Source organism: Podarcis vaucheri (genome assembly GCF_965113315.1).
Source record: "Podarcis vaucheri genome assembly, chromosome: 10".
In the NCBI taxonomy this organism is placed as follows: Eukaryota; Metazoa; Chordata; class Lepidosauria; order Squamata; family Lacertidae; genus Podarcis; species Podarcis vaucheri.
In genome coordinates, this window is record NC_138748.1 from 48,493,903 (window position 1) to 48,517,420 (window position 23,518).

General features: G+C 41.1%; 1 protein-coding gene across 1 annotated transcript in view; it reads left to right on the top strand.

Annotated features, from left to right (window-relative positions):
• Window positions 1-23,518, top strand: part of LARGE1 (LARGE xylosyl- and glucuronyltransferase 1) — a 320,062-nt gene that overhangs the window by 79,165 nt on the left and 217,379 nt on the right. The window contains exon 2 of the mRNA XM_082241177.1: window positions 8,577-8,760. Within this exon, the coding sequence (XP_082097303.1) occupies window positions 8,655-8,760 (106 nt within the window). The 5' untranslated portion in view covers window positions 8,577-8,654. The remainder of the gene's footprint in view (window positions 1-8,576; window positions 8,761-23,518) is intronic.

Sequence of the window (23,518 nt, forward strand, 5' to 3'; positions counted from 1 at the left end):
TTGTTGATGGTTACATTTAATAAAAAAATTAGAATAAGGCAGATCTTCAGCCCTTACATCTTTCTTTTTAAATAATAATAATAATAATAATAATAATAATAATAATAATATGGAATTTTATTCTGATGTAAAGTTAAAATTAAAGACTGCAGAAAGAAACAGGACACACAAAAGCACAACAGGATTGCTAATTAAGAGAGAAAGGAAACATTGATTACAATTTTTAGTATATCATGGGAAAGCTTGCAGGACAATTTGAGAAACAGCCTAAAGAAAAGCTCATTACCTATTGAGAGAGTCGTGAAGTTATGAAGCTGAACTGCCCTGGTTCCCACCCTCTGACATACTACTCAGTCTCTTGGCTTAAAGGAACCCAAAAGCTTCATTTAAGAAATCAGTATGCGTTCTCAGCATCAGTTCAAGGATTCCCAAATCAATAAACAGTAAGTAAATCTCTAGGATACAAGGCTAGGTGTAGCTAAGGTGTTGTCCCAACACTTGGCATGCCCCTCCTTCCCAACTCATTCACCTGGTTCTCATTTCTGCAGGGGATTATGCTGGTGCAAATGGTTGTTCATCCTTGGCAATGGGACCTGAGTCCAACCCTCTGAATCTCCTTCAGCCTCCAACCAGACTGGTTGCTTCCTCAGCTACCATGGGAACTTTGTTCTTAGGAGGTGGAGTAAAGACTGAGTCAAACAACCCCCCTTCCTTTCTGTGATGTCCAGCAACAAAGGGGCAGGACAAAATGTGCCACTGCTTGAGTTCCTCCCCACCTCCAAACTGTGAATCATTCTTCCCTTCCTCTTCTGGCAGATCCTGTCAACTGTATCCCAACCTGAGTGGCACCAAGGATCCATGACATGAATAATAGTTGGGGAGGGGGAATGTGCAACTGAACTTTATGCGAATTTGATCAGAAACTTGAAGGTTTTTTAAGTAAGTGATAAAAGGGAAACCATGGCACCATAAAATATTTTTAAATTGAGATTTATTGCCTGTTCTTGTTGAGTAAGCTTGCACATCATCATAGTCTTCCAAATGTTATTGATCCATTGTTTAGAAGGTTGCTTGGGAATCTTCCAATGATGTGCTGTACATAGATTTATTGCTTTATATACAATTGCTTAAGAAGGCCTTTATGCAGGAATCCAGTGTCCTTAGGTTCAAATTTATGCAAAAGCATTACATTGTTCAATTCAGTGTGGATATGTTGGTTCAAAGTATGAAGCAGTCTGTCCGCACCCCTTCCCACAGTAGAGTAATGTACCACCTATTGAAAACTAGATATTAATCTTCCTTTACATTTGTGTTGGTTGGTTGATAAGGTTGTGAAAAAGTTAGAGACAACACCAATATTAATTTCCCAGAGTTTCACTTCCATCATTCTCCCTTGCCCAGACACTGTCATCCCAAAATGGCATTTAGAGGATATTATAAATAGATGGTATCAAACTTTAACCGAACATCTATGAAGGATTCAAAATGTATTTTATAAATAAAAAAGTAGGAATTGGTCTTTGTGTTCAATGAGAGTATGCGTAAGAAAGTGATATAGTTGCAAATATCAATACAAATACAGTGAGATTGGTTCAAATTTTTTCAAGACTTTTGCATAGGAGAGAGGCTCCCCTTTATCCATCAAATCAACCAATGTATAATACTGTTATTTTCAAACAGGAAAGCCTATGGCATTGTTGTATGCTGTAGTTTCTAGAAGGTGCAGCACTGAAGTCAGTGGAAGCAGACCAGGAACCAGTTATATTTTTCATTTTACCATTATTCCCATGTAAGTGTGATGTCCTCAGTCACAGAGCATTACAAGGATACACCTAGGTCTGTCACCATGGCAAGCCCATGTTAAGGTATCTGGAGGGTTGTTGTTGTTGCTGCTGCTGCTGTTGTATTTATATCCCAACCTTTTCCCTGAGAGGGACATAAGACAGCTTACAGCCAAACTAGAAAAAAGCTAAGAACATTGGGGGAACTGTCTGATATATGTGTGTGCATTGATAGGCTGGGAAGCAATGATCAGTTCCAGAAGAAATCTGGGTTGCTCAGTGGCATAGTACGGTACTCAAAGTGGTACTGCTGGAAGGCATTTTGACTGGGGACTGCTGCAAGTATCTCTTTTGAACTTTGGCTTCCACCTTGATCACATAAAAGCTAACAATAACTTGGTTATTGGTCAAGATAGGAGTTTGTATATGAGTTGTTGTTGGCATCCAGCTGTCTCAAGAGACAATGGAGTGCACCTCTAGGAGTGAAGTTAAATCGTTGCATTAGCAGCATCGAAGCAACCTTGCCTGGGCAGTATGTATTGAGGTCCTAGGCTGCCCAGGAGACAAAACTCCATTCTTGGCCTCACTGCTGTGGTCCAAAGGAAAGCAGAGCAATATGTTTGGCTTCAGCTTGACTGCAGGAGTTGCCAGAAAGAGGCATACAAGGTGCCATCCATTCCGGATTTGTATAGGGTTTACTCCTTAGCCTTTTCTTCTCCCCAAAATATCCCACAAGGCAGTGGAGGATTAGGATCAGAGTTTTCCTTCTTCTAGATGTGCTACCTTTCCTGGTTGATCCTCACCTGGTTTAGCTGGCTAGTCAAAGCTGTTCTTGGGATGTGGCCTCTGTGAGCTCTCACTTGTGGCTCCTAGAAGTTTGTTGTATGAAGATTGCTTGGAATAAGAGGAATAAGAGTCCTGACAAGATATTAATCCATATTTTGGCTGCCTGTGATAACCTATTCTCATAGGTGCCAACTTTGTGGGCCCATGGGTATTCAGGCACCCACAAATATTAAATGAAGGGGCTAGGTACCCCAAGAATGTCTTTGGCAGTGCGTGCGTGCCCTGCAGCATGCACACATGACATCAGCATGCTGTGGTGCATGCATATCACCACATCACCAAGCCCCTGAGATGTGCACGTCACATCAGCACACCCCCGGACATGTGTGCACCATGTCATCACACCCCTGCGACATGCAGACATGATGTCAGCACACCCTGGGCACCCACTGTTGCAGGGGCAAGGTGGCACACCTGCCTATTCTAACTTTATTTATTTAGTTTCTGAGGACTTGGAGTTCACATTTGAAGGTACCAAATTGAAGCTGGATATAGTGAAGTTGCAAGTATTACACCCACTCTGTATTTCTTAGGTGTCCCAAGGGCAATGAATTGATCTGACTTGTAGATTTCCTGCAGCATCAAAATATCAGGATGTTACTTAGCAAGGGGGTTGGGCAACCCTCTTGCATCTGACAGGTTTGCAAAACCTTTTACATTGCAGGATACCACTTATGATCTAAAAAAAGAAAGAAAGCAATTTGGAATCTTCGCATCACATGAACATTAACATGTTCTCTCTCCTTTTAAGATGCAAACAATTTTCTTACCGCTTATGAATGTTATAAGTTTGAGTCACCAAAATGAGTCTTCATTTTGTGATTAATTTCTAGTTTTGGAAATATTTCTTATTTGATTCTGGACAAAGTGTTTAATAAAGAACTTATTTTGTTTGCTTTTTTACTGAAGGGGAGTTTGAGAGGAGCCTCTTTCTATGCTGTTTCAGAGTAAAGATGAATGAATAATCTCACACTGGGTTTTGAATCTGAACATACAGCTTACTGCTTAAACTCTGAATACCTTTAAAACTTCAAGGACAAATTTACACTACAAACATTTATCTGTTTTAACTGTCATAGCATTTCCCCATAAAATCCTTATAATTGTAGTCTGGTATAATATCAGACCTCTTGTTAGAGATTCGTAGTGCCACTACCCCACTTCAAACTACATGTCCAACTTTCTTAAAGAGGGAATGCCAGTTCCAACAGAATATGTCTGTGTTGTGGATACATCCAGACTTCAGTGATGTAATTTATTAACTTGTTCCAGTTAACTAGAGTAGTGGCATTCTGCATTCATCTGTGGATTACCGGTAATTTTCTTCAAAATCATAAAATTTAGATGTAATTTTTTTTAAGATGCTCTTTTGATAGAAAGGCTTTTGTGTATCATTAAAAAAAGAAATAAAATGAGATGTGCATATTGCATCTACTATATAAGCCAGGAATAAACAATATATATATCTTCGAGATGTTGTGATCTGCAACACCCATCGTCCCTAGTCAGGCTGACCAATGGTCAGGGATGTTGAAAGTTGTAGTCTAGTACACATATGCAGGACATCATGTTGTCTACTCCTGGATTAAGCAAGCTGTGGCTTCCTAAACCAAGCTAGATTGGTGAGATTACATTCGCTGTATGGATGTTCTGCCTTCCACAGCACACTGTTGTGGATCATAAACAAACAGTTTATTCCATCCTCCTTGGAAGCAGGGACTACATGGTTCTTTCATATCCTCTCAACATTTGACAAAGGTAAATAGTCAACATATGTCTGATTAAGTGTTCAAGGTATTTGAACAAGCAAGCCACAACAGTATGAACTAATGGCATTTTCCCTCAAGATTTTCTTTGAAAAAAGTTTTAGGATTGAATTCGGTGCAGTTTTGACAACTTGGTATGCATAGTTTTAAAAACTTTTTGTTCCTATTTAAAATAGATATAGTTTGAAGACTATAAGGCACCTTTTTCTAATGTGTGAGATTTCTGCTGCCCTCTTAACAGCAGTATGGTCTGCTAAATAATATGACTCTTAACAGCTAAGTTTTAGCACTGCGATTTTTCCTTTGTCCTTTCAATTTGATATATAACTTGAAATATACTGTATTTAAATGTGATGAGGAGTGATACATAGAATTTCTTCCACCCTTCTCATATTCTGAGGGGTGCGGGGATAGACCAAAATATATATACAGGGTTAGACAAGTAATTAACCTTATCTATCTTGCCTGATGTATACCCCCAAGCTTGGAACATACCCTCATTACAGAGGACAGCTTTGCATACTGCATCCAATATATAAGCCAACCATGTATGCCTTGACCAAGTTGTGCTGGTATGGTTGTGCTGGTATATTGGAAACTGCTGAAATACTGTGAATGGTTTGGGGAGAATGCAAGCTGAACTTTTGATGCAAGAAGAGCTTTTCCTATTACAGCTATTGACATTCACTGCTGGTAGGCCTTGTAATGAACTTAGCAGTCCTGAATACAGCTGTGTGAAACTTGGATTGTGCGTGTGTGTTTTGCTACTCTTCTTGTTTTGGCTCTGTGTGTCACTGTGTGTTTGTGTGTTTTGCCTGACTCAGAGCTGAAATAATGCAGAAACATAGAGTATCTCCTACCCACCCCAACTCTTCTGCAGCTTCCACCTGAAAGCACAAATCCCTGTCTGGCAACCATGGGGAAGAAAAGATTAATCCAGGAGGCTGAGCTTGATTTCACCCAAAGAAAGCTGGGCTAAAGTCAAAGCCGAGCTAAATTCAAAGTACATACCATGTCTGATTCAAGGTTCATCTTGAAAGCACCACTGAGTTCAGCATGCAAGGGAGCCAATCTCTTACAGCTATGATCCAGAAATGGTTTTAAAGACCATATGAGAGACAATCCAATAGAAAATGCATAGATAAGGAAAGCTTACAAATAGTAAATTGAGTTGATCAATACTTGTTAGTGGTGCATATCCCACTTTTGGAAGGGTATCTGTCTTGTGGAAAGACTGTTGAAAGGAAAATAGAAATAATAGCAAAGCTAAGGTATTTTTAAAGTAGCTAATGCCTTAGGTGTACATCTGCAAAAAGGACAGAGTGTATCTATGTTAAAAAAGGCATAAAATAAAATGACATTTCAAGTTTCTGTGAGGGCTGCTTGACCTGTTGCTGTGAAAACTGGGTACCCACAGTACAGTCTTGCCTGCTTGCAAATACCCATGCCACATTCAAGAGTTCGTTTTATAACAAATGAAATACAGAAAACATTTTTACTTAACAGAGTTACTTACTTTTTAAATAAATTGACTCTCATATTGCTAGGAACCTCCAAGACTGTTGTTATTCTCTTAAATAACATCGGTAAATATACGAAGAGTGAAATGTAATCATTCACCACTCTAGCCAGTGAAATCATGAGAAAATTGATAGGTTTTAAAGTATACTTGAAAGGTATATCAGTTAAGAAGTAAAGTAAATAACTGGGTTTTAATACAAAGTGGATGAATGTATAACAAATTCGACTCAATACAGTGTGTCACACATGAATGAAATTCCTGATTCCATTTTAGAAAATATTACAATGCTTTCTGTAGCATTGTAATGCACAAATTAATGTACAGTGGTACCTCGGTTTAAGAACAGCCCTGTTTACGAACTATTCAGTTTAAGAACTCCGCAAAACCGGAAGTAGTGTCCCGGTTTGTGAACTTTACCTCTGTCTAAGAACGGAATCCGAATGGTGGAAGGGCACCAGCATGGGAGGCGTCATTAGGGAAAGCATGCCTCAGTTTAAGAATGGTTTCAGTTTAAGAACGGACTTCTTGAACGGATTAAGTTCATAAACCGAGGTACCACTGTATTACATTAACAGCTATTGCAGAATGTGTTGCAGTAGCTCTCATCAACTTTTGATACCATCAATGATGGTATCCTCCTGGACTATCTGCTGGAGATGGGTATTGCGGGGGGGGGGGGTGTTCTTTGGTAGTTCCATCTTATCTCCAGGGGTGGTAGAATTGGATGGGTGCTTCTTGGTCTCCTGGCTTTTTAGCTATAGGGTGTCACAAGGCATTGTATTGTCTCTGATGCTATTTAACATCCACATGGAGCAGTCTTTAGGAGTTTGGGAGGAATATGCTGATGATACCCAACTCCATTTCTCTTTCATGTCTGAATTGGGAATGACTGAGAAGGCCCTGGATGAGGCCAAAGAAACTGAGTCTAAATACTGGTAAGATGGAGGCACTGTGGAGGAATAGTTCCCAGCTCCAGGAAGTTGGTATGTTACCTCCCCTGCAATGGGGCTGCTCCTGAATCCAGCTCTGTTACTGGAGATGCTGGTATTCTCAGTGTCTAGGGGTGCTTTTTACCAACTTGGGTTGATACGACAACTACAACTGTTCCTAGATCAGGATAGCTTGACAACAGTTGTCCATTCACTGATAACCTCTTGGTTCAATTAGTCCAATGCACCCTATGATTAGAAGGCTGAATCTGGTGCAGAACAGGGCTCCTAGGTTGCTTGTGCAGGCAAGCTGCCACCATCATATAACACCCTGCTTTCAGGATTTGCACTAGGTGCCAATCTGCTACTGGGCTGAGTTCAACATTCTGGCACTAGCAGAGAAGTCTCAAGACCAAGTTCCTTGACAGAGCACCTTATGCCTTACAGCCAGTAGATCACTGCTGTCTGTGGGAAAGTCTCTTCTGCAAGTTTCAAAGATCTCAGAAACCTGTTTCACAATAACTCAGAGCAGGGCTTGTAATATAGTTGCCCCATTCTGTGGAATGGCAGTCCTGTCAAGGTACAGCAGGTGCCCACTATATGCACTTTTCTGAAGCAATTGAAGACATTTGTGTTCTGACAGGCTTTTCTAGCTGGATAAATGGGTCTTTACCCCAAGTATCTATTTTGTATGGCTTTAGTCTTGATTTAAATATATTTGTTGTGGTTTTCATGTCTCGTTTTTAATTATCTTTAGTGTAAAAAGCCTTGAGACTTTTTTTTTTAAGAAGGCAGTTAATAAATAATTGATAATGATGATGATGATGATAGTAGTGGTACTTACTATATTTTTATAGCAGCCACAGCCCACAAGGTGGGTTTAAATGTTTTAAATAGACTGCATCTGTGAAAATCATTTTGTGGTGGGATTACTTGTATTCATACATGAGCTATGCCCAAGCTGTTGATTCTGGATGAGTGCAAGTGCCACAGCAGTGCTAAGGAGCAAACCGAAATGGTGAAGTGTAAAGGGCCCTAAAAGGCTACCTTACACTTCAGTTTTACATTTCACAGTAACTGATCTGAAATCAGAACGGAACACAAGACTTAACAAGAAATTGCTTTTTGTTGCCGATTCCTGGCACGTGAACCTGAATGGCTTACATGTTTGTAAATGATTGCCACATTCACATGTTTTCATTGAATACCCGAAGCATGTTAAGTGCACACCTAGAAAGCATTGTGTATGAAGCAACTCTGAGAGAACATTGTTGCTTACTACTACTGATTGCTACTGCTTCTGACTCTTCTGCTTTCAGGCTGCTGCTGGTGTACCTGCTGCTCTTTGGAAGCAGAGGCGGCAGAACAGGTGGCCCTGTTTTATCTACCCAGGAATACCACCTGTGCAGAGACATCAAGGAGAATGGAGGTTTCTTTATTTTCAAAGGGCAGCATAAAAATGGCTGCTTTTTTTATAAAATGTATGTCGCGTGTAACTGATATGATAAGATACGCTACTGATTTATGCTCTTTCATGATGCTTCTAAGGAACACATTTATTGTTTTTGACATTTTACAGAATACTGAAATTGGGACTGTGTTTTTGCAGTGTGTGTGGCCTATTTTTGCCCGTGTTTTTGCAGGGACTATTGGAGGAGTCTAACTTTGCTCATGAGAACGGCAGGGTGCTAATGTGCACTGATAATGTATTGCTTCCTTCTCTTTCTTTCAGGGAATATGTGGGAGACTGTGGACTTCATGCTTCCGACATAGGAACAGAACCAGATTAGGAATCTCCACTTCTGAGAGAATGCTGGGAATCTGCAGAGGGCGACGGAAATTCCTGGCTGCCTCTCTGACTCTCCTTTTCGTTCCTGCTGTAACCTGGATTTACCTGTTTGCTGGGAGCTTTGAAGGTAAGAGGAAAAAGCCTGTCTAATATTGATGGGTTTTGGGAGCTGATGAGTTTGGGGACTTTTGTTGCTGTCACTTTAGATCTAGCAGTATTTGGACAGATGGGATGAAGTTGTCATCTGTTGCCTCCCCCATTTCCCCACCCACTATAAAAGGGGGGGGAGGCGATGCTGTCTCTTCACCCTGACATTTTCAATATCTATTTTCCAGACCTCCTAGTTAGCTAACTTCTGTGGTTGTGCCTATTTTGAGGTTTGTAGCATAAACTGATTTATTAGAACCATAGACTGATTTTATATATATCACCTTCCTTCAGCAACAGTATTTGTTTATCAGTTTATTTGTGCAGACTGCCAGTTGAACCCCAGTACAATACAAGCTGTTTGCCTTCAGCTAGGAGTAAAAGACCAGTTTTTGCTTCCCATCTTCACACAGTTAACTATTTATGATCTGAGCAGTGTTTAAAACAGAGCAACATTTTTAGAGTGAATTTTTTCCTCTTCATAAATGCATGTCCCCTGCAACTGGCAGTTCAGAGCTGGTGGCAGCATTGCTGGAAGCAATCGGAGTACATTTCATGATTCAAACTCTGTGCTTGGAAAAATGAAGAAAAATAAATCTACGTTTTAGTGGAGGTCTGATAAAAGGATTGCCTAATATAAATTAATTTTTTTCTTACAATTTGTTGGGGGAAAGGGAGATTCTGCACTTCACAAAGAACATCAAAACAAAATCTATTTATTTTTATACCACCATTTGCACAAGTCACAGTGTGGTTTACAGTAAAAATAACAAGTAAATAAGAATGCATTAAGCCCATAAGAAATGCAATCTATTAACAACAACAACAACAACAACAACAGCAGCTTATTTTTTTCTACATCGCCCATCTGACTGGGTTGCCCCAGATATTCTGGTTAGGTTCCTACATAATATACAGGTAAAAAAGGTAAATGACCCCTGGACGGTTAAGCCAGTCAAAAGCAACTATGGGGTGTGGCAGTCATCTCACTTCAGGTCAAGGGAGCCAGCATTTGCCCACAGACAGCTTTCCAGGTCATGTTGCCAGCATTACTAAACTGCTTCTGGCGCAGCGGAACACCGTGATAGAAGCTAGAGTGCATGGAAATGCTGTTTACCTTCCCGCTGCAGTGGTATATATTTATTTACATGCACTGATGTGCTTTCAAACTGCTAGGTTGGCAGAAGCTGGGACAGAGCAACAGAAGCTCGACCCGTCATGCAGATTCAAGCTGCTGACCTTCAAACTGGCACACCCAAGAGGCTCAGTGGTTTAGACCACAGCGCCACCCGCGTCCCCTACATAATATACAAAAACACAGCAACAAAACAACAGAACATCACACATTAAAAGTGTTCCAAAACAGGGCTGTCTTCAGATGTCTATGGAAGGTTGTTTCAATACAGGGCTGTCTTCAGATGTCTATGGAAGATTGTATAATTATTTATCCCTTTGACATCTGATGGGAAAGTGTTTCATAGGGTGGGTGTCACAATCGAGAAGGCCCTCTGCCTGATTCCCTATAACTTCACTTCTCACAATGAGGGAATCACTGGAAGGCTCTTGGAGCTAGACCTCAGTGCCCGGGCTAAATCATGGGTGTGGAGACCTTCTTCAGGTATACAGCACTGAAGCCATTAAGGGCTTTAAAGGTCTACATATACACAAACACTTAAAACACACACAACAACAAATTACTGAATGCTGCTGCTATTAGTAGTTGTCAATTAAGTCCTTTCCTCCTCCATATACCCTCTGAAAAAGATGTGTCTTGACCAACTACCTGAAGTTATAAAGAAGTTGTAGGCTCACAGGATGAAACAACCCTGGTTCATGCTTCTCTTACTGAGGTTAACACTGTACAGGGGGTGGGTGTGGGTGTGTGGCTAACCTGTGGCCGTCCAGTGGTCAGCAATGATGGGAGATGTAGGTAAGCAACTTCTGGAGTACTATAGATTCCAGCCAATGGAATGTCACACTCTCTGCTGATGTTGTCATTGCAGATGTCGACATATGCTTACATAGGCAAGTATTTAGTTAATTACAACTTGGCTGTCCCATAGTCATTGCATAAGTGCTTTCTAGAATAAAACATTAATGGAAGAGTGAGAAATTGGCTTCTTGAAATCAGAATGGCTTTTGCATGCTGAAGAGGTTTGATTTCTCCCCTGCCCCTCCTTGCTCTATAATTCAAAGCTCTCCTTTTAAAAAAAAAAGGTGACTTACATTCCAAATTATTACTTCCTATCTTTTGTCTTACAGTCCAGCTGTAGATAATCCCATCTCCCAGTTGCTTAGAGGCATTTACGAATCTGGAGTGTGTCATGCAACAGGTGTCTGGCTCTTTCCTCCCACCCCACCCCCAAAGTAAATGCAAGAGCAGCAGGCAATCAAACAGCTTGAGGACAGCAGCTTAGATAGGAAGATAGTTTGTCCAGGTTTGTGTCTCCTAAGCATTCAAATTATGAGCATGGTGGGTTTGAAAGACCCAGCTCAGTAGTAAAAGTACGTTTTGAATTCCAGAGGTCCTATGCTCAGTCTCTCACACCTGCAGGAAGGGTTAGAAAAGGCTCTTGTTTGAAACCCTGGAGAGCTGATGCCATTGTGTAGACAATGCAGAGGTAGATGGGCCAGTGGTTGGCATCTGTAAAGAAGCTTCCTGTCTGTCTGTCTCTCCCTTCCCCATACATTGTGCTGTCTTACTTGGTATAAGGAAACTTCTCCCCTGCACCCACACCATAGAATCTTAGAATCATAGATTTGGAAGGGACCCTGAGGGTCATCCATTCCAACCCCCTACAATGCAGGGATATGCAGCTGTTCCTTACAGGGATCAAACTTGCAGTCTTGGTATTATCAGCACCACATGTGTGTTGTTGCATTTGTGGTGTCTAAGAAGATATCCCATTATTTAGAAAATGATTTGTAGGGAGGTTTTTTGAGTTTTAAAAAACCTTCTGCAATATCGAATGTTACAACAATACAAAATTGTTCTAATTACAAAGAAAGGGGGAGGTATTCACCAATAAATTGCACTGCTTACAAAATAAACATAAAATAGCTCTTTTGGTTTTAACATTGTACTCCAGGCTTCATTATCATTTCAGCAAGCAACGTAAACAACAACATAGCAAATGCAAAATACAAGTCAGTAACTCTCAACAAAATAGAAAAATAATAACAAATAATTTTAAAAAAGAAAGGAAAAAGAGAACTAATTAGCTCTTGAGCCATTATTTGCCAAACAAATGAATCCAATAACTATCTTAATATATATATATATCTGGATATATAGACAGTGAACTTGAAAGAGATCTAATTACCCTAATAAAACCAACCAGTGATTAAGAAACACAAATAATACCTGGATGGCATTTTAACAGTTTTTTCAACACTGAGATAGTGTTCTCATTTTAAACCTTTCCCATGCATTGTTCAGCTTTCCTTTGGACCACATCAGTGAGGCTGAGAAGGCGGCGGGGGGGGGGGTGTCTTGTCTTTTGGGCAGCCCAGGACCTCCATACGCACTGCCCAGGCTTGCACCCCAGAAAGGTCACTTCAGTGCTCCTAACGCAGCAGAAACATTGTGGGAGGCAACAGTTACAAGTTAATGGACTCTGCAGCCACAGCAGGTGCTGTGATTCTCCAGCAGTTTGATTTCACCCTCAGAGGCGCACTAATGGTCTGTCGAGCCAGATGGATGCCTACAATACACAACTCCATCAGCCACATCTAGCATGCCTAATGATCAGTTGTGTTGGGAGTTAAAATCAAACAATATCTGGAGGGTCACAGGCTGCCCATCCTTGCAGTAATCACTGCCTCTTCCAGTGCATACCAGTAACATAAGTTTTGTGGCCATAGTCAGTAACTAGTTTTTTTCTAGAGGGGCACTTCAAATGCAGAGTGAGAGTACATGGGTCAGCAAAGTGATCTTCTACCATGTTCTGTTATGACAATTATATTTTTTCCTATCTCCTACCTTTAGTTGGGCAACTAGGAAACTGGCTTTGGCTTTGACAGAGGACACCAGCTTCTGAACAGTAGTTTTAGGAATTAATTGTCCATTTGCTTTAGTTCAGCTTACCCCAGTTTTCAAGCCTTCCTTACATTGGCAGACTCCAAATAGACAATCTCAGCTTCCCTACCCCCTTTCTTTCTTTTCCTTTTTTTCTTGCAGCAGTGGCTGTTTCCTTTATAGGCTGGGGGATTTAAATTTTCCGATCTTACAATTCAGCACCTCAAAACCCAAAGGAGATGAAGGACTCTCATCTGTTTAGCTAACATCTTGAAAGACAAAGCTAATACTGAAGCATGAAAAAGAGAATGAGGTTTATTCCCCGGTGCATACATAAGCAATATTTGAATGAGCAGTGATTCAAAAGTAACTTTAGTTTCTGTCAGATTGAGAGAGGAACTGAGATGTCTTGCCAAGACTAAAACACTGATCTCATATAACCTTATTCCCCCTCCACCTGGGAATTGCCTGTGGTCACTGTTCTTGCAACAGAACAGGCTTTCACAGCTTCTGTGACTCCCCTGGATGAATGCAACCCAACAGCCATGTGATAGTCTGCAAGGAACTAGATAACCCCAACCCCAATTTTGTAATTCTAGGCAGGTAGCAAAACCATAAATTTAATTGCCACTAATTCCCAACCTGACAGATGACACTATTTTAACTGATGGGCTGCATTTGACTTGGTAAGTCACACATTGTGCTGGTCTGCTTTAGAAGAAGGAAAATTGCATGATCCTTAGTTTGAAGTAATGAATACATGAGGCTGCTTCACATCAAATGAGACCTTTGGCCCATTCAGTATCATCTACTATGCCTTGCAGTGGCTGTCCAAGGTCGTGGAAACTCTCAACACCTGCCCTGATCCTTTGTAACTGGAGGTACTAGGGACTCAACCTAGCACCTTCTCTATGCAGAGCATGTGCTCTGTCACTGAGCCAAGGTCTCTTACCATAATCTGAGTGTTCAGCAGAGGCAGAGTTAGGGCAGCTGACCATTTCCCCCTCACTGAGCTCTGAGCAGAGAAGGTGCCCTGTTATGGGAAGGAGGCATGTAGGCTCCAGCAGGGTCCCAGAGCCCTCCATTCTCCTTCCCAAAGCCTAGTTAGTACTTGCCAAGATTTGGGGAGAAGATGAAAGGCTCTAGGACCCTCCTGGAATCCTCAAACCTCCTTCCCAAAGCCCAGCACTGTGTGGGTGCTGGGGGAGGATTTTTGCCTAGCTTAGGGCACCATAGTACCAAAGTCTGCCCATTTATTCAGATGTTTAAAAAGAAAATAAATCCAGGGATGTTAAACTGAATGGGGTATTCATGTTTTCCAGTTAATTCTTACCCAAAGCAGAATCAAGTTATTCTAACCTGCAGTTTTTACCATTGAAGACTTTGAAAGGGAGAAAGTGGATTTCTAATTGATGTTTCCCACCACTCCTTAGATCGTTATCACACTCATTCCAACTATTCTAGCAAACCTTTGGATTGTGGTATCTGGGTTTAAAGAACCTGGGAATGGATTGCCAGCATTGGAGAGGTTGGGTCCAATTTATTTGTTTATTTGTTGGTTTGTGGGATTAATCAGCTTCTACTTCAAATTAAATCTACTCATGGTGCTTACAACATTTAAAATGCAATCCTACGAAATGATAATAGCAATGGTAAAAGTATTATGAATATTTCTGTATAATCACATCCACGTTCAGTGGAAGTACTTTTCATCTGCCCACTGAAAACAGCATTCAGACATGCTAAGTGGGCATTGCGCAGTGAGTTCCCCATCCCATTCACACACTCCTCCCAACCCAGCACATCTTGTGGTTTGACCAGTTTGATTACAGTAGTTTAGTTTTATTTGCTGCTCTAAGTTGTACAGCTTCCATGAGCAAAAATGGTTTGGAAAAATCACAGGCAACGACTGATTAATGCATGTCCAAAAGATGCCACTAAAAGGGTGGGATGGAATGAGGCGAGGCAGGGCATGCAGAAGCCAGGAACAGAACCCCCGCAGTAAATGTCAGGTACTACCAATTTTGGTCAGCAGGGGTGAGACTTCAGCCAAAGTGGGATTTGGTTGACCGCTTCAAATCCATATAGGGTAAGACAGAGTTGGCAGTCTGAATTCAGCTAATTGATCTGTGAATGCTTCCCTAGGGAATTATTTTCTGGAGAATACTATTCTTCTTGATTACATCGACAACCTTTAATCCCCCTCCTTTCACTAAACCAGAGCAGCAAATTTCATTGGTGTTTTTTTTTTAAATATATTCATTTTCAGCCTTGTCCATTTTGGTAGAAAAGCAACTTCTCTGGCCTAATAACTATTGTGAAATCTAAAAATAATTCCACAAAGAGGATCAAACTGAATAGTTTTAAATAGCTGTTTAACATGTCAAATAACTATTCATGCAAATAAGGATTTAATTTCATCACTTAATAGCATCTGTATATTAGGTTCACCAAATAAAACTTGCAATTAATGTATAATGAAATGATGTTTACTAGTAATCTTTTATGCATTAAGAATGGAAGGTGTTTACTCTTTAGAAATGTTTACATCATGAGTACACTAATGCAAAAAACTATTTTAATAATTTAAAGAGTGTAAATTACCAGTTTGCCATGGAGAGACTTGAAACTTATTCAAGTAACCTTGCAAATAGTTGTGAATCAGTTATTACTTACTGCATTTTAACTCCCTATTTTCCAATGAGCTCAGGGTTATATCTATGTTTCTCTCCACCACCGCTCCAATTAATCACAACAACCCTCTGAGGTAGGTTAGACTAAGAGATCATGAATGGCCAAGGCTGCTCAGTGTTTTTCATGGCTCACTGGTCCTAGTTTATTATTCATTCATTCATTCATAACTTGCCTTTTCCCCTGATGGGGACTCAAGACAGCTTAAAGGAAAAAATAATAACTGCTTAAAACATAGGGGAAAAACCTTATTTAGATTAGGTTTTTTTATCTTGTATTATGAAAAAGCTTGAATAAAATTTCATGTGGAGAAAACCAATCATGAAAAACAATTGAACATTTGTAGAACTAAAACTATAAATGTATATAAAATATGTTAAAACCGTATCAATAATTACAATTAAAACAGCACAGCACCAGCCTTTTCATTCCCTATAACCTATTGAAACAAAAAAGTATTCACTTGCTGCCAGAAGGACATCAAGGAGGGTGCCAGTCTAGCTTTTCCTGGCAGTGAGTTCCAAAGTCTGGGAGCAGCCATTGAGAAGGCCCTTTCCTTGTGTCCTCATCAAGTGTGCCTGTGGGTAGCAGGACCAAAGTAAGGGGCTGCCATGAATATTTCAAAACCTGGGCAGGATCATATGAGGGAATACAATCTTTCAGATAGATTAACTCTAACTCTAAAATAACTCAGGAGCTAGAAGGTACCACTTTGTCTGTTCTTACCAGAGTAACTCTCCATTCTATTCCACTCCTTTGCCTGTTGTTTTTTTTTTGTGACTATCCTTAGACTCCCTCCATCTGTCTCTTTCTTCCCCATACCACTTTCCCACCACAACACTCACTTTGAAGAGGAAACCACAGGGCAGAAGTATCAGTTGTCTCCAGTGTGTGAAAGGGTATTGCATCAACTAAGAGGTTGGGATTACATACTCTTACACTGAATAATAGGCCATCAACCATCTAATTGCACATGTGCACAAACTTACTGAGTTTCAACCCAGACTTAGTCATGCTTAGAGGAGAGCAATTTTGTTTTTTAAAAAAAGGAACTTAAATTAGAAATTCCATTGATTTTAGTGGGTCTGCTCGAAGCATGACTGAGGCTGGATCCAACCCCATGGTGTGCGTTTGTTGCATTAAATTTAAATAAGGCCTTGGTATTACAAGGATGGGTATGGTTCTCATAAAAAACCTTCTCAAATCATTTTCATTGAGTTGACCTGTTTAATCTCTGAACTGAATACCAGGGCAATATTCTTTCCCAGAAGTATTAAATATAACAACTTCCTAGTCTGTTTCAAAGTCTGTTTTTTAATATAAAAAAGGTAACTGTCTCAAAGGAAAGATCATAGAATATTTTATATGAGCTGGAGTACAAATTTCTTGTCTGTGCGTACATAATTATTGCTCTCCAGCAGCTTTAACAAATGTTCTCTGGACTTTTGCCAATAAATTGTGAAGTGAGTAAATCTAAAAGTTCACTTGAATTTACAGTGTGGGGTGAGGTCATTTATACATCTAAAGTGAGACAGAAATGTTCTTTTTCACTGAAAGTATATAGCGTGCACTGTCCTAATGTTTGGAAGTCTAATGGGACTTAAAGGGGCCACTTCAAATAAGGTGGGCTATTTCATGGAGGCCCCTTAGATATCCTTCTCTGTGTCATGTAGCTCATGCAGCAAGCCATTTTGTAGCCCACCTACCGTTGTAGGAGTGGCTTGTGGAAACCTGGCGACAATCCACCTGTTAAGGGTTACACATTAGACCAAAGACAGGGGACCTTTTTGACTTGGGATCTAGATCATAATCTGTCACACCTCCATGGGCCAGCTTTGACAGGTGAGACAGTGGTCCACCTGCCAATCACCTGATGCCATAATGATGCCAGATGGTTGAGAGGTAGGTTATCCTGCCCATCTGTCCCTAGCAGGTGGCCATGATTTGTGGGGAATCACCTTGCAGACCAAACTTGGGCTCCTGCCAAGCCAATGTTGTTTGCTCCTAGGTTGGAGATTCTCCCCCTGCATGCACTCACACACACATTTGATCTAGGGATGCTGGGATGAGGAAATACACATGGACTGATTTAGCAGTTTGCATGTCCCTCACCAGAGGTACTAGTAAAGGTAAAGGGACCCCTGACCGTTAGGTCCAGTCGTGGCCGACCCTGGGGTTGTGGCGCTCATCTCGCTTTATTGGCCGAGGGAGCCAGCGTACAGCTTCCGGGTCATGTGGCCAGCATGACTAAGCCGCTTCTGGCGAACCAGAGCAGTGCACAGAAACGCCATTTACCTTCCCGCCGGAGCGGTACCTATTTATCTACTTGCACTTTGAGATGCTTTTGAACTGCTAGGTTGGCATGAGCAGGGACCGAGCAACGGGAGCTCACCCTGTCGCGGAGATTCGAACCGCCGACCTTCTGACCGGCAAGTCCTGGGCTCTGTGGTTTAACCCACAGTGCCACCCGCATCCCACCAGAGGTACTACACATCCCCTAAAACCCAATACATGCCAGCTTTACCTAGTGGTTGGAGAGAATATACTTTCAGAGAATAAAAAAAGACCTATTTTTTTATAGGTCACTGCTACCCTTTAACATGTCCCCCACCCACACACACAAAAACTTTTTTTCTATGTGCACCTCAGGAAATTTAATATTAGCAGTCCAGATTAAACACATTCAGTTCATCAAAGAAGATATTAATCTTGTTCAGGTCCAATGGGGAATTTAATTTTCCATATTCTATTTCCCTACCTCATGAAGCTCTGGCGGCTGTCACTTGCACCGACATCTGTGGGACTTTTAATAATCTGGCTCCACAAACTCATCCTGGTGGTTTCATTCCTTTTTATTTCTTCCTTCACTCTTGCTGAATTTCATCACTGCAGGTTGTAATTGAAGACCACTGTCAAGAAACAGAGGGGAAAATGTCTTTCCTTTGTGCAAAGCTGTCTCTGCAGCTGATGGTTTTTGCTAGAGCTGGATAAATTAAATCAGGACATGGTCACATCTGGGAGTTTCTTGCAGAATTCTTTCTAGCTTTCTAAGCATCCCTCCATGCTCCATTGAGCATCTGTATGGCTAGACTTTTTCGGTGATTGGAAGAGGAGACTCATCATGAACTCTTCGCCGTTTAGAATTGTAGTGCTCATCAAAGTACGAAGGCGGAGCATAAGATTTGACTTACATTGCCTGCTTGTTAATACAGTGAGCATTCTTTAAAAATAGTTATTAAGTCATTTATTAAGTTCCATTAAAGTTATCAAAAATATTTCAGAGTGGCGTGTGGATCATAGCCTTTGGCAAGCTTGCATACATATTAATCTTCATGGCAGATCTGCTTGCTAATTGCAGAAGGCAAACCTATCCATGGGATTGTTGCAGACTTGCATTTTTATAAGCACAGATAAGAAGTTGCTTCAGCTGTGTAAATGTCAAGAGCAGTTCAAAGGAACTGGTCATCTGTGATGGCCGCATATCTTAAATTGATTGGTAGATTTCTAGAAGGAAATCTGCTTTAAACCACCACGTTAGCTGAGACTGCAGTGAGTCTTATTGATCAAATCTAAAAATCCAGCTTTAACCTGAATACCTTTTAGATAATCCTTATCAAAATATGACAATCACTGACTTTTTTTGAATCTAAATGCCTTTTAATTTTTAACATAAGGTTTGCACTCAAGAACTAAAGAATATGATTGCCTTTTTACACAGGACTTTGTCCTAGAACAGGGTTCAGCAAACTTTTTCAGCAGGGGGCCGCTCCACTGTCCCTCGGACCTTGTGGGGAGCCAAACTATATTTTGAAAAAAGATATGAATGAATTCCTATGCCCCACAAATAACCCAGAGAAGCATTTTAAATAAAAGGGCACATTCTACTCATGTAAAAACACACTGGTTCCTGGATTTAGAAGGTGATTGGGCCAGATCCGGCCCCCAGGCCTTAGTTTGCCTTCCCATGTCTTAGAAGATATATAACGCAGGCACTCTGTAAACTGTGGTTATCAAACTAGAAGAGAACTTTAAAAATGCTTACTCCCACCCTTCCTTCCCTCTTCAGTGTGAATTTGAGAAGAGCGCTGCTGGGTCAGACTAAAACCACATCTAGTCCAGTGTCCTGTTTTCACAGTGGCCAGTCAGAAGCTCACAAGCAGGGCATGAGCACAGCAGCAGTTTTCTATCAACATTCCCCAGGAGCTCTTATTCAGAGTCATGCTGCCTCCAGTGCTGAACCAATGCATGACTCTGAATAAGAGCTCCTGGGGAATGCAAATAGGAAACTGCTGGCTATATGCTTCCCTGCTTATGTCAGCTTTAATCATGAATTAGTATTGCATATTCCCCAATGCTAACCATGGGGAGAGTGGTTGGCATTGACCATCTTCATCCCTGGTTTCAAATCCTGGTTAAGACAGCTTGCTAACCATGGTTAAGAGGGAAATTTATTACTGTACTCTTAATCATGTTTAGCATTTGGTGCAGCTGTCAGTTTAACCATGGTTTACCATTGTAAGAGGATGTGGGGGAATTTGTGCTAGAGGAGGAACAGTGTGTGTATCAATGTTTTCTTGAAGCGGGTTCCTGATCTACCAACCATGGTTTGCAGAGATCCACTCTTGTGTCTGCACTATACCTTTGACAAAGACCTTCACAGGTCCTTTCTCCCTCCACTAATATAAGAACATGTCAAGTCAAATAGGTTTCTTTTGGCTGTATCTTTGAATGGCACTGTGGTACAAGTTTCTTTCATTATTTTTCATTATTTTTATCACAGCCAAAGAAGAGCCTAATTGCCATTAATAATGACGTAAGGGAGCAGTGATACACCTTGGTAGTAAAATGGGACAAAATGACATTAGTTTCAGAACAAAATATTTTTACAACCTGAAAAGTGTTTGCTGTAAAGGGAAAAAAACTAATTCAAAACCATCAGGAACATTTTCCCTTTAATTGGCATCATTGTTTTATTTGCAGGTTTGCACAAGGGATCTGTGTATACAGTATTATTCAGTGCTGGTCTGTGGCAAGAAATAATGGAGTTTCGTAGAGAAAATTTTAGAGCATGTTGGGCAATCATAAAAACATGAGATCCCATGCACAAGGGAGGGGAAATGTGCACTTCTGTACATCATCTTTGCAAGCAGCTTAGGCTTGCAAACATTTGCTTATTTAAACAAACAGCCTTATTGTTAATTATTAAAGAAGTTGTTTGCCTCATATATCCCCTAGTAAATAAAAAGGAATATAAATATATTGGCATTATGCAGAAGGCTAAAAACGTTGCAGTGATTTTGTGTTGTCTGACTGTAGAGCAATTTCTGCAGAGTCAGAGCAATGTGTGATTGGTCTTCATAAAGGAGAGAAAAGTAAGGGCTAGGTTTTCTTGTGTGCACTTCCCATTTAGAAACCTAGCAAAAGAACCTTTCAATTTTAGGAGGGGGCAGGGCTGCAGCTGTGGCAAGATGTGTGCTCACCTGCCTGACTGGGAGGAAGATTGCTTTTGTGCTGTGCCCTTCTACCTTTGGAACATTGGAAGCCTCATTTGCTTTGTTGCTTTGACAGTGCTCCACTCCTGCTACCTATGCATTTGTTGGGCTTATCTTGAGCCATTATCCTTTGCTGGTCCTGCTGTTTCTAACTTGTAGTTAGGAGCCCGTAACTCATTTTGGGGACATTATTTTCAACAGTGCCTCTGTGGCAAATGTATCATCTGCTATGAACCGCCTTTAGTGATGGTTCATCAGGCAGCAGGTATCTGCCATTGTTGGATCTACTTCTGCAGTGAAGCTTTACCTTCTTCTTGCTTTCCCAAATGCAGTCCTGCTCTGAGAACCAGAAGGACTGAGTGGTTGTTTTGATAATTTCCTTTGGAGGAGAAATGAGTCAGAAACTTAAATGCTGCAGATGTAGTATATCTTGATTTGAACAATGCTTTTGACAAAGTCCCCATGATATTCTTGTGGAGAAGCTGCTAAAACGTGGGCTGGACAAGGCAACTGTTAGGTGGATTTATAGCTAGTTGACTGACTGAACCCAAAGAGTGCTCACTAATGGTTCCTCATCATCCTGGAAAAAAGTGACAAGTGGGATGCCACAAGGTTATCTCTTGGGCCTGTTGTTGTTCAACATCTTTCCACATGACTTAGACAAAGGAACTGAGGGTCTGCTCATGCAATTTTCAGATGATACCAAACTTGAAGGGGTAGCTGATGCCGCAGAAGAAAGAACTGGCATTCAAGATGACCTTAACAGGTTGGAGAATTGGGCCCAAACTAACAGAATGAATTTCAATAGGAACAAATGTAAGGTTCTACACTTAGGCAGGAAGAACCAGCTGCAGTAATTTAAGATGGGGGACATCTGGCTTGCCAATAGTACATGTGGAAAGGATCAAGGGGTCTTAGTAGGCTACAAGCTTAACATGAGTCAACAGTGTGATGCAGCAGCAAAAAAAGCTACTGCTTGGTTGCACAGAATATAGTATCCTTATCGAGGGAAGTAATAGCACCACTCTATTCTGCCTTGGTCAAACTATACCTGGAACACTGTATCCAGTTCTTGGTGCCACAATTTAAGATGGATATTGGCTGGAATGTGGGCAGAGGAGGGCATCCAAGATGATCCAGGGTCTAGTCTAGCTTCATGAGGAATGGTTGAGGGAGTTGGGTGTGTTTAGCCTGGAAAAGAGGAGACTGAGAGGAGTTACGATAGCCATCTTCAAATATCTGAAGCAAGCTTGTTTTCTCCTGCACCCACAGCAAGAGGTGTAGAGCAAGTGAAATGATACTGGCATTTCATTCTGATATTACAAAGACCTTCTTCCGCATTTCCTAGCATGTATCTTAAAATGCAAGAAGGGGAAATGGCCTGGGATGACAATTGTTGAATGGTAAGTGTATTTCATTCATTGGATTTGACTGAACAGAAGTAACTACAAAAATAGCCACATCTGAAAGTAGCGGGTAACTTTTATAAAATGTCATCCAGGCTTCCAAAGCAACAGAAAAGGAAAGGATTTCTGCTTGTCTCAAGCAGATAATGTGCTGCTTCAGATGCTTCTGAGCACAGTGTGCCACTCAAGTGGAAGAGTAGAATGCTGATGGTAAAAAGGTGAGATGTTTTGGGTACCATCGCTGTCACTGAGAGCAATGATTTAGCACTTTTGTTTCATGCTTTCTGGTTTATCAGCTTCCCTCAGGAGCTGTGTCTATGCATTTTTACCATCCTTGACCCCATTTCCAAATGCTAAGAGATTAGTAGGTGATTCTTGTAACCCAAAGGGGGGTGAGGGGGGAAATCGGAAAAAACAGAATTAGAAGCATTTAGACCTGGGATGTAAGTAACCCTTTACAGAGATTTAAAGTAGATGGATTCATTGCTAGATGAAACAAATAAGTTGACATTTCATATTTTAAGCTCATTTAATTAACAATTAATTAATCATGGAAGATTCATTCACACCAGAACTACAAAACATTTCTTGTGTAGAAAGTGCTTTTTCTTTCTATGTTTGCATTATGTAAACCTGCTGGGGGGGGGGAGAGATGTACTATATACAGGAGTCAAAATGTCCTTAAAGGTAAAGGTAAAGGTACCCCTGCCCGAACGGGCCAGTCTTGACAGACTCTGGGGTTTGTGCGCCCATCTCACATCTATTGGCCGGGGGCCAGCGCTGTCCGGAGACACTTCCGGGTCACGTGGCCAGCGTGACAAAGCTGCATCTGGCGAGCCAGCGCAGCACACGGAACGCCGTTTACCTTCCCACTGGTAAGCGGTACCTATTTATCTACTTGCACCCGGGGGTGCTTTCGAACTGCTAGGTTGGCAGGCGCTGGGACCGAACGACGGGAGCGCACCCCGCCGCGGGGATTCGAACTGCCGACCTTTCGATCGGCAAGCCCTAGGCGCTGAGGCTTTAACCCACAGCGCCACCCGCGTCCCAAAATGTCCTTATGAAGTCTTAAATGTGAAATTCCTCTATGACAATTTTGAAATGGGAGAGATCAGTTTTCATATTGCTGAG